This window comes from Xiphophorus couchianus, chromosome 9 (assembly GCF_001444195.1).
Source record: "Xiphophorus couchianus chromosome 9, X_couchianus-1.0, whole genome shotgun sequence".
Lineage (NCBI taxonomy): Eukaryota > Metazoa > Chordata > Actinopteri > Cyprinodontiformes > Poeciliidae > Xiphophorus > Xiphophorus couchianus.
This window is the reverse complement of record NC_040236.1, coordinates 29,815,875-29,828,390: the sequence shown is the minus strand read 5'-3', so window position 1 is coordinate 29,828,390 and position 12,516 is coordinate 29,815,875. Positions and strand designations below refer to the sequence as shown.

At 37.2% G+C, this 12,516-nt stretch overlaps 1 protein-coding gene across 2 annotated transcripts; it reads left to right on the top strand.

The window, feature by feature from the left end:
* Positions 1-135: 135 nt before the first annotated feature.
* pgm1 (phosphoglucomutase 1) lies at positions 136-10,978 on the top strand. Of its 2 annotated transcripts, none has more exons than XM_028027681.1 (11): positions 136-493; positions 3,084-3,246; positions 3,364-3,507; positions 4,154-4,279; positions 4,365-4,555; positions 5,360-5,514; positions 5,604-5,719; positions 5,805-5,940; positions 6,839-7,022; positions 7,743-7,877; positions 10,292-10,978. In XM_028027681.1, the coding sequence occupies exons 1-11, from the start codon at positions 248-250 to the stop codon at positions 10,379-10,381; spliced, it is 1,686 nt and encodes a 561-aa protein (XP_027883482.1). In that variant the 5' UTR covers positions 136-247; the 3' UTR covers positions 10,382-10,978. The 2 variants fall into 2 exon arrangements, with proteins under 2 accessions (XP_027883482.1, XP_027883483.1); XM_028027682.1 differs by lacking the exon at positions 136-493 and adding an exon at positions 525-543.
* The last annotated feature ends 1,538 nt before the right edge of the window (positions 10,979-12,516 follow it).

Genomic DNA, 12,516 nt, shown 5'->3' with positions numbered 1-12,516 from the left:
TTGCATTTGACTTTCATTTAACACGTGTTTTAAATGAATGTTACTTTAACCAATGTCTTAAAATGTTTAAGAGTTATCTCGCTGCTGGGTGTGAGGAAATCCTCCTTGGTCCCCACTTGCCCTTTAAACAGACAGGGCGGGTTTGTGTGTGAAGAGGTCGGGGTTGCTGCCTACGTGTAGCCGCTTTGCTCCTGCAGTCGCTCGGACCACACTGCGGATCACACGGGCTGCTCTCTGGGTGTCAATAATGGTGAAAATAACGACCGTCAAGACCAAGCCGTACACGGACCAGAAGCCCGGGACGAGCGGCCTGAGGAAACGGGTGACGGTGTTCCAGCAGAACCAGCACTATGCGGAAAACTTCATCCAGAGCATTATCTCCGTCATCGACCCAGCCGAGCGACAGACGGCCACTCTGGTGGTGGGAGGAGATGGGAGGTTTTTCATGAAGGACGCGATTCAGCTCATTGTTCAGATTGCAGCAGCCAACGGGGTCAGTTGGAGAAAATAAATGATGAAAACTGCTGCCATTTGCCCTGTGTGGTGAGCTAATGTAGCACGTCTGCTAGCAAGTGTAAATGTAGCTAGCTGTTAAGGTTGTTGGCTATTTTATTCTTACACTCCACTGTGCTTTCAGTAGATATAACACTACGTTACTTCATTTTGATTAATTGTAATGCTTATTGTATTTTATGTTTAAATATAGCTAATATTACCCCAGTAAGCGTTTTGCGAGAGTAAAAAGTATGCTTCAGTTCAGTTAATAAGCTAATACGTGATGCAACTGATGTTATAAAGCTGTCGATTGTCCCCACAGGTTGCAATATAACCCTGCAAACCAATGCAAGCTCTCTCCATTCGCTTGGTTGAAGCAACAACAGCATTCCTGCCTTCACTTGTCAGGCTCTAATTATTACACGAATTTGTTTCAGAGCCCTAAAGAGTGAACTACTCTTGTATGCTGTCCATACCCTCTGTGTACTTACCAACCACCTACATGATAACAGAGGTCCTTCATATGAGGTGCGGAAGGGAACTTTATGGCAAGCATTTGTAAGATATAACCAAACCGCAATCCGTGTTTAGTAGGGTTTTTTTTTTTTACTATTTCGAAGATAGAGATAAGAAACAAACTAAATACAATTATCATAATTTACAACAACTAAGGAAAAACTATCATGATGTTTACATGAATTTGATCCTTCTCCCCCTTCCCCAAACCAGTAGTTGCATATAATTGTCACTATTCTGATGCAGCAGCAGCAAAGTGACAGGCAGTTGAAACATGTAGCCTCATTCAAAAATAAGAATTTAAAATACATATATAAAAACTGAGTTAAGAATAACATTGAAAGTAGCTTTCTCCTATCTAAAGGAATGTGCACGAGAGTAGAGTCATTAAAAAAGCACAAGATGTTAAGTTTTAGCAACAAGTCAGTTTAAAGAGATTTCCATTATAAAAGCACAAAATTAAGTTATAAAAAACACCACATAGTCAACAATTGAGAAACCAGTGACAAACGTTACATTTTGATAAGTGCCATCATCAAAATTACCAATACACATCAAATATGTTGATCAAATGGCCAAATATCATCGGATCTCATTGGATGTGAACTACAGTACCAGTCGCCACTCCACCATAGGCTGAACCATTATGTGTCATAAAATGACATCAAACAACATTTATTACATTGAGAAATACAACTTGCAATTAAAACCCCAATAAATCAATGTAGATTGTGACAATAATGTCTCTATATATTTGCTTTTATCTGATTTAAGTTTGGACATTGATTTAGTTGCACCTTTAAGATATTCCATCATTTTACACCACAAATTCTTTGGGTCATCCAAATTGTTTCCCTTAAACATTCCTTTCCCACTCTATCACAGAAAACGGCTCCATTTTCAATAGCAAAACACTGGAACTAGAGCTACACAATAAGCCAATTTGCAGTCCTCATGTGTGCAATGACTGTGGCAGGGCATATATCACATTATATTTCAAGTGTTTGAAAACTTATTGAATTTTCCTTCCTTGCTGAAACCAAAATTTTTTTGTATTATTATGATATTCAAAACAATATCCCAATGCGATTTTTTTCTTTTGAAAGACACATGATTCAGACGTCCACAGAACTAATTTCAATTGGGCGGAATTTAATTATTTTAAATCTGGCTTACTATTAAACAGTAAAATAGCTTGCCACATAAACCATTACCTTTGACATTTGCGCACTAACATGGCAGCATTTTTCGGCTTGAAGGGTTGAAACGTTTTTACTGGCTTACTACTGAGTTGCCGCTTGCGTAGTTTTAGAAAAAGATATGCAAAACAATTGGAAAGATAAATAAAGATATGTTTACGTGTTGCTTCAGAGAATAGGCAGAGAGATACTTCCGCGGCTAGGGGGCGTGACATGCGTGCAGCTATTCACGTTGCTCTGCATAGACCTGCAACCTTGGAAGCAGGCAGCTGTGTCCTAAGCTGCAAATATGCATCACTGTTTGTGGTTTTAATTCGGACTTTAAGGCATTTAATCACCAGAGCCTTGTGTTGAAGAGCGGACTGTTAATAGGTGACCTTATCTTTCCCTGAAAGCAAAGCGATATGTGCAAAATCTACCTGTATTTGTGTCATATTTGGCATTTTTAGCAATTTCTGGTTGATGTTAGGAAATGAATTGTTGGGTAATGGTGATGTGGACTAAGCAGCAGAGAAAGGTTCAGATGTTTACACAAAACATACCAAGATGGAGATAGTGGCATTATTTCAAAACTAAAATAAGCAAAGGAGCTCTATTTTTGACTAACCTTCCATGCAGCTACAGTAAAGTACCAACAGGCATCAGCATGAACACAAGTTACTGGAAGTAGAATAGGTTGTACTGTTTGTGATGATTGCTGAACTGAATATGACCTAATGGATGTTCAAAATTACGTCAAAACAGGACATTAACAAAAGATGACTGTAGTTTGCAGCAACATATTACATTAACCTTCCATTGTATTTACTTAGTGCTTGGATCGGAGAACTTATCCAGACTGGGGTTAATCTATGGATGTGCATTGTTTTGCAGATTAATCACCTTGTAATTGGTCAGAATGGCATAATGTCCACCCCAGCAGTCTCCTGTGTGATCCGCAAGATAAAGGCCGTGGGCGGCATCATCCTCACAGCCAGCCACAACCCAGGAGGCCCCAGTGGAGACTTTGGCATCAAGTACAACATTTCCAGTGGAGGTGAACAGAGATTAAAAACAATCACTGTGGAGAAGTGGTTATATTTTTCTACAATTTATGCGTAATTAACGCAGTATTTCTGTAAATGATGGTTTTCTTCAAACTGTTTTTCTCCAGGACCTGCCCCCGAAGGCATCACAAATAAAATCTTTGAGATCAGCAAAGGCCTTCAGGAGTATCAGATCTGCCCTGAGCTGAAAGTGGATCTGGGTACAATTGGGAAGCAGACCTTTGAAGTGGACACTTTTAAGCAATTTATAGGTAAACTCTGTCTTTAACTTGAAATTAGTGGCAAGAAATTTCATTAAATTCATGTTTGCCTCATCAAATCTTTATTTCTAGCACAGCATTTATACCAGGGATCTCCAATTTTAATGTCTAAACAGCCATTTTTACTCTCAAGCTAACCAAATAAAACTTGTCTAGAGCCACAAATGTCCCACGACTCTGAGGACTGTCACTTTAGATAAGTATCTACTATAAGAAATGTTCTGACATTTTTAAAGAATCATAATTTTATTTCTGTTTTTATAATTTCAAATAAAGATAAACACAACATTTAGCAAAAAGACAATGGATTTTTTTCTGTGGCATGGAAAATGATGTAAAAAAAAAACCCACATGGAATTCAACCTAATCACATGAAAAAACTGATAAAAAAACAAAACTAAAAGAAGTACTTTTAGTTTTACTTGTACTTTTGATGACTTTCTTTGTGAAAATTTAATGTATAAATGGAAGGAATAAACGGCAAAACTGTTAAAAACATGCTGCAGGGTCACAAGTTTTTCACCTCTGCTTTAGACGTTTGATTTAATATTTATTTAATTTGAAATGTATTGACTCAAGCTACTAATGTCCACGTCTTCAGAGTTTCTGGCCTAAAATGCTCATATTTTGCCCTTAGTGGAGATTGTTGACTCAGTTGAAGCCTACGCTGAGATGTTAAGGGGCATCTTTGATTTTGCTGCGTTGAAGGATCTTCTTTCTGGCTCTGACCACATTAATGTGCGACTGGATGCGATGCACGGAGGTACGAAGCCACCATGAAACTCATATAACATCATAAACTTGTATGAACATATTACCTGTTATTTATTGATGTTTTCTCCCCCTAGTGGTGGGTCCTTATATTAAGAAGATAGTCTGTGAAGAGCTGGGTTCTCCCGCCAACTCTGCGGTCAACTGCGTCCCCCAGGAGGACTTCGGTGGTCATCACCCTGACCCCAACTTGACTTACGCCGCTGACCTGGTCAACACCATGAAAAGTGGAGAGTATGATTTTGGAGCCGCCTTTGACGGCGATGGTGTAAGTTGCTAAATATTTTTGGGGGAATTACTTTTACAGCTATAAATCAAGCAGAGTGTTTGGGTGTTGCGTTATTATTTGATGATGTCAATGCTAATAAAATAACTTTATTAAACACTGTTTTTATTGGGTTATAGTTTTTTTTTTCTATTGTAGACTGGATTGGAGTATTCAAATCATTGCTTCCATCTTGTTTTCTTCTCAGCTTTTATTCTTGACACTTATCTCATGTTTCATTAACATGTTTTATTAAATAAATAGAATTTACTGCATTTTATGACTGTAAAAACTAAAAAGAAGCAGCATATTGACTATGTTCATCATTAGATTTCTTATGAGATTTCAATTCAGTTTAAAAATATGTATATTCAAACAATTCTTTAATTTTAAAAAAAACTATTGATACCTATTGATATTTATATTTCTAGTTTCAGATTTCCTTCATGTTTAAATTAATTTTACAGATGAATATTTAACAAAAGCAGAAAAAGGATCAACTTGCAAGAAAAAGGAATAGTTGTAAATAAAATAATGTCTTGACAGAGTTATGACTGGTTTTTTTTCTTCAAAATTATATTTTAATAAAGTTCAAGACTTTTCCAAACACTGATAAGCTGGATTTTATGAAGCAATGTGAGTTTGGTGTTAACATTTTTATTGAAGGGAAAAGTGTAACAGAAAATGGAGGAGAAGGCAGCAGTCATCCATCAAAATAATGTCATACTGACCAGAAGAGAACCGGCTGACATCCCAGTGAGTTTTACATGACAAACATTCACTCCTGATCTCTGGATCCCTGTTTAGGATCGAAACATGGTGCTGGGCAAACATGGCTTCTTTGTGAACCCTTCCGATTCCGTGGCTGTGATTGGTGCCAACATCACCTGCATCCCGTACTTCAAAAAGACTGGCGTCAAAGGCCTGGCCCGCAGCATGCCTACCAGTGGAGCTTTGGACAAGTAAAAGATAAACACATTCTATAAATGTTAATCTTAATTTTATGTCATAGATCCATTATGTGGTTTATTATGTGCTCCTATTTGTTCAGTGTGGCCAAAGCTCTGAAGATGCAGTTGTATGAGACTCCGACGGGCTGGAAGTTCTTTGGGAACTTGATGGATGCTGGTAAACTCTCACTGTGTGGAGAGGAGAGCTTTGGCACTGGTGAGAGAAAGTCTGCCTCTCTTAGGAGAAAACACCTTTACCAATTTTCACACCCATCCACAACCTCTGTGTTTTACCCTCACAGGGTCGGATCATATCCGTGAGAAGGACGGCCTCTGGGCCGTGCTAGCATGGTTGTCTATCTTGGCCAGCAGGAAGCAGAGTGTGGAAGAGATTATGAAGGATCACTGGCAAAAGTTTGGCAGGAACTTTTTCACAAGGTCAGAAATAGTACAAGCTTCAATTGTTTCTTTCTTAGAAAGTCATTAATGAAAGTTAGTTTTCTAGTTTCTTTTGTAGCACCATGTGGTGGAAGAAGAGGGAACTGCAGCACACAGAACATTAAATTATCTTCTTGCCATTTATTTCATTTTAATTCCCCCCTTTGTTTGTAGATATATGCAGGATTCATGCAGGTGATTGAAATCCTTGAAAATGAGGTGTTTTCAAGGTTAGGAAAGTGCTTGATTTTTGTATAAAGTTTGTGAAAGTGCTTGATACTCAAACTGCACTGTTTGGTTAAAAAAAAGGGCAATCTAACATTTGATTAAAAACCTACATTTGGAAAACATTATTTACAGTTGAAGTCAGATATTTACACACAGCGTATAAAAATACAAATTTTTTTCACACTGTCTAAAGTTAAATCAGACTACACTTTTCATGTTTTAGGTCAGTTAGAATTTTCAAAATGATTTCTATTTGCTAAGAGCCAGAAGACTTGGTGAGAACATTTTTTAGAGATTTATTTTGTAACTTTCTTTGTATATTGTGTTTAAGTATTTCATTTGAACTGGCTGGTCTTTGACCTATCTGAAATTTGTTTGTTAAATTATTGTTTTGTTCCCCGACCAGTCAGGTATATAGCAACTTATCCCTGCTGTAGAACATAGAATACTTTCATAAGATGTAATCATAAATTGAAACTATCTTTTTAGTTCATTTACATAATTTTTAACTCCATGTGGTGCTGGAAAAAATTCAAGACTTACATTAAAAAGCTTGAAAAGTGCTTGAATTTTATTAGGAAAGTGTACAAACCCTTTATGTGCAAACTTTCTATTCCCGTCTCTTTCACTTTATTCTACTCTGTGTTTTTATCAAATTTGTTTCATCTAGGTACGACTACGAGGAGGTCGACTCAGATGCTGCAAACAAGATGATGAAGGATCTGGAGACACAGATGTCTGACCCGTCATTTATTGGGAAGCAATTCTCATCTGGCGACAAGACGTACGCGGTGGCCGTTGCTGACAACTTTGCCTACACGGACCCCGTGGATGGAAGTGTGTCCAAAAACCAGGTAGGAATCTTGCAGAACTGGATGTTCTCCTCATTTTCCTGCTGTTATTAACCTTCCTGATGTTGCCATGTTAGAACCACAAATCACTTTATACTTTATTAGAAATGTGTATCTGTTTTTAAAAAGTTTTTTAAGCGCCTGGTTTTCAAATTAAGAAAATTAAATGTGATGGTAATTTGTAGTTCCATCCATCCATCCATCCATTTTCTTCCGCTTTATCCGATTTCGGGTCGGGGGGGGGTAGCAGCTTGAAGTTAATCCTGCTTATTTTGTTTACAGCCTTTCCATGGCATAATGCTGCCTTTACCATGTTTTGCTGTTTATATTGTATGTTATGTTGTCAGGGTGACTGCAGCATTTCTTGCTGACCAAAACGTTTTATGTTGGTCTCATCAGACCAGAGCATAAGTGTTTTTTTTGGGTCACAAATCTCAATAAAACACATTAAAGGTTGTAAGGCACCATGATGAAATGTGAAAAAGGTTCTCCTATTTGTGTCTCTGAGGTCATTTAATATTTTATACTGAACCTATATTGCTTGATATATTATGACTTCTATTATTCAGAAATTGGCTTGACGCTCGATTAAGTCATCAGTTCAGTTTCGTAATCCCACCATGAGCGTCCTGATTTCCACACCTGGATATGGTTTTGGTTCAGCATCTATTTTCTTTTATCAGTTTTGGCCCGCCTCTCATTACCTCTCCTTTGCTCCCTCAGGGCCTCCGGATCATCTTCGCCGACGGTTCCAGGATCATTTTCCGTCTCAGCGGCACAGGGAGCGCGGGAGCAACCGTCCGGCTTTACATAGACAGCTACGAGAACGACGGCCAGAAAATCCTCCAGGATCCACAGGTCAGGACATCCAGCAGTGATCTCAGCTGATAAGAAAATTAGAGGGAAAAGACATATTCATTTCTTTGTCACAGCACACTCCACCCAGATTCCAGTAGGAGTGCCAAAACTGGACTCCTCTGTGGTTTCTGCCAGCTCTCAGTGGGTGGAGGTCTTCAACAAGCATGAGACATTTTATTCAACATGAGAGCTGATGATGGAGATGTTTGGCAAAGTTTCGAGTTCTGACAGCTTATCAGGGCATGTAGGAAGAGAGAGAAACACGGCACACAGGGAAAAGAAATAGAGAGCACATGTTCCAGCTGACACTTTATAAAGTGGTTCTGACTGGTGTGGACAGGGAGGTGATGCAGTACAAGAAGGAGAGAACGTGGAAAACAGTTCCTCCCCTGGCTCCCCATTTTTCCTTTGAGGTTATGGAGCGTGGATAAAGCATTAAGCAGAAACGCCGCTGCAGATTCTTAACTTGACAGGAAAATATTCCCGGAGGAATGATCCAGTTGGCTGATCTTGGCAAGATGTGATTTGCAGACCCAAAAGAAAAAGGAGAAAGCAGTTTGTAAAAAAAAAAAAAAAATCTAAATTCAGGATTTAATTTTCCCCACTGAGTATTCAAATATTACTTCCCAATATGGCCATTTATCTGTATGCAAGGTTTTGGGCTAATTCTTACTGCCAGATTAAGGTCAATAAATGCAATTCTTCTACTTTACAAATTAAAATGTTACATTTATTTTTGAAATATATTCAATGATATATGAATTAAGTAGATTTTTTGCAGGGTTCACATTTTAGAGAAAATGTATTTAGAGAAATACATTTTCAAGTTATATTTCATAGATGCATTTTACAGATCTGGAAAAGTATTGGAAAATATTTGTGTTTCCAGACTTTAGTTTTTGTTCAGTTATCTAAAAGTTGGCTTTATTTGTCCATCTGTCTGTTTATCCATCCACTCATTCATCCGCCTGTCAATTTATCAATTTTTCCCTCTGATCATCTATCCATTCACCCAATCATTTGTTCTGTTATCTGTTTATTTGTCTATTTATCAGTTTTTCCACTCATTCATCTGTAAATTTATTCATCTTTACAATTTACCCATTCATCCATTACTTGATTAATTTGTCCATATATTCATTTATCTATCCATCTATGCCTCCAAGTGATTAGTGCAATATTAAAAATGTCACATATTTTGTTTGTGTCGTCAATGAAAATGTAGCGTCTCAGATTCTCAGATGAACAGAAATCTTTGAGCCATTAAAAAGCTCAAAGTTTTAAATGTAGCTGTATTTAAAATATTATAAGTGTTTAAGTAAGGCTTTGTGGAAACTCCTTAGTCTGAAGACAGTAGTTGTTAAATTAATCCTCTGCTTCAAACAGCTATGGGGATTTGGTCAGTCTTTGCATATCAGAATCGTCTGTTTTTTTTATGATTACTTTTCTTCTAACGTCTCAGTTTTCTCAAACTGCTCGGGTTCTAGTAGAGGTTCTATTCAAGCTCGACGGAAAAGCCACAGCTGTCTCAGGTTTAGACAAGTGTCCACTTCGGCATCGACACTTCTCTCTGAACTTTAAATATGTGTTTTAAATCGGTTTCTTCTTTGTTCAAAAAACAAGATAACATTTAGTTATGTGCTGTTTTTCAACTTTTCCTCCACATTTTACACAATGAAAAAGAATTTATTCTTCCACCAGATGAAGAGTAAATGAACACATTGTTGCGGATATGTTCATGTGTTAGTTTTTCTTTGTTTATGATGTCTGATGTATCGTGTTTTTATGGAAGGCATCAGACAGGTTATGTAAACCGAATTTCCATTTTTATGGACAATAAAGTCTTTATCTTATCTTGATCCTTGTTATAACTTGGCACACAGTAATGTTTTTGATCCAAGCAGCAGAAATAGAAACAAAAAGAAACGGTTTGCATCACAGAAAAACAGATAAAAAAAATTGATTCCAAAAGTGAAGGAAATTGATGAAGGAAAATTTATGCCGAGGCAAAGTGAAATTTGTTGATCAAACGGAAATGTAGCGTATCGTTTGGATGTCTGTCATTTTGTGTGGTGGTTACACATTAACTTACTTTAAAGCATTAGTTAAAATAGAGAACATGTTTGTACTTTTAAAGCAACAGTGCCTTTAGAAAGAGTCATCTGAGTCTGCTGCTGTAACACCTTTAAGACTATGAAATCACCACTAGATGTCACTACAGCTTACACACCATAAGAGGCAGCAAAATCTTAGTAAGCAATGGTGGGATTTTTTTGTTCTTTATATTTAGTATAACACAGCTTGGTCTCTCCTCTACCAGTCACCAAGACATTTTTTACTATGCATGTAGCCTGGTTGCTAAACTGAACAAGAAGTCTGTTCCACTTATTTCCTTTTGCTGTGTCCGTGTCCAGGTGATGCTGGGCCCTCTGGTGGACATCGCCCTGAAGGTCTCCCAGCTCCATGAACGGACCGGACGCACCGGCCCCACTGTTATCACATGATTCAGCAACACAATACCTCCGTCCCGTTTAGTGGGGTTAAGCTGCCCCTGAATGCTGTCACAGCCTTCCTAAAGCTAGAGATAGTTTCAAATAAAGGGAAACACAGGATGAAAAGAAGAACATACACAAGGAGTTTTTTGACATATTCACTGCCTTCTTTTTGTATTAAGCCTCAGTGATGTATCAGACTGTTTAGGTCTAAATGGGACAGCTAAGTGTCCTAACACATTTCAGTCATCTGCCTGACCTAAACGCACGTTATCATATGTTTTCACTTGTGATTACATAAAAAAACAAATGCACTGGAGCTCGCCTCGTTTCCTCTCTGGAAACGTATTTAGTCCAGGAAATGTTTTTGTTCGACTCTGATGCACAGCAAAATCATGTAAATCAGATCCTGCTAAACTGAGCATAAATCAGCTTTTCTGGGCAGCCTTACCCCTTGTGTCGTCACTTCTCCCTGTGATGCTATTGGGTCTTCCTTTTTCTGTGTCTGTCCAAGCTACCGACATCGCCTTTAAACCTGAGCCACAGCTGTAGTATCAAGAATTAACAAACCGATCATGAATAAAAAGAGCCTTGTGGGAAAGAACTGTGGTCAGATTTGATTTTTAGTGTCTTCAGTGTAGATATTCTTTTGAGTTTACTGTTGGACCTTAGTAAATTAGAATATAATAACAAAATTTCATCTGTAATTTAAAATTTAAAAAAAATTAATGGATGATTGATTACATGCAAAGTGATATATCTTAATTATTTGTAACAGAATAAGACATAGATCAATAAAGCTTGTCAGCAAAGTGTAGAAAAAAAATTTCTACAGTGCTCTTCCTTCCACTTAACTTTCCCTTAATATGTTTGTTAAAAGAACGTTTAATAAACTTTCCTTTAACCAGCTGTCTTCTGGCTTGCTCTTTCTATGGAGGGTGTCATTTACTACTAAGCAAACGTCAGCTTATAATGGAAGTATGTAATTTCTTTATTAAAATTAATTTTGTCATTGGTGTTATGAAATTCAGAGAAATTGAATTATGGTTTTAAATGAGCTGTAAGCCTTACTTGTAAAGATATGCAGAAATAAATGCTTAGACATAGCTCCTACTGTAATTAATATTACAGTTATTACAGTAATAATGAGTTAAATTTTCTAAACTGAGTTGATATTCTAATTTCTTAAGATGCCCTGTAATATTTTGTCTGCTACACATTTATGTGTCAACTTTCCTTTGAGAAATAATTTCCTGAACAAACCAGGATTAAAACCCTGAACGTTCACAAGAGAAGATTGTGTTTAGTGGTGATAAGGAACTTTTCTTCACTGAGCTGAAAAATTACTGTAGATAAACGTAGACATCCTGTTGGAGGAGAAGCAAGCCAAGTGCTTCAGTATCCCTCCAAAAACAATCCTGAAGAAGACAGAAAATTATAAACATCATTCCTGTCCCTCCTCAATCTTTTTTTTTTTTGTAATGAGAGACACTGTATTTATAATAAAAAAATTACACTTATAAAGTTTCAGGATGTTGAGAATCCCTCAAACTTTATCTAAGTTAAGCTGATGGGGTTTTATTTTCTTTCCTTTTTTTGTAAGAGAATGTGAAATATTAGAAGGCCAGCAAGCAGCTTGGATCATTTTAGATTGAGGTGCTGGATTAGTTTAAGCCTTTTCCTCAAAGACCTCAGTTATTTTTGGAAAATTGGTCGCAATTTAGTTAATTTGACACTTGGGTGGAAAATCAGGTGAACTTTGGCAAGCAGGAGTATCAATTCTCCTTTCTTGGATTGCAGTATGGAAAACTTGCCTCAGTCACACATTATACTGCATTTATTTAGGTATCATGCTCGTCCAGATCAACCAAATAAACAATGTTAATATTTATGCACTAATGGTTAACTTTAGTGAGCTAAAGTTTTTCATGCAGCTATCTATGATGACAGTACAACCCACAGTTTCATCAGACATTCATGTCCTGTCTGTTAACTTGTGGGTGCTCTAAGACACATTTTGCATGGCGTTGTTGGCTTTAGATCTGAGTAAGAGTGTCCAATCTTTTTTTATCCATGTTCACATTAAGTTTGCAGATAAGGTCTTTATGGCTGGCTGCAGCTCTTCAAAATTAGAAAATTTAGCTTTT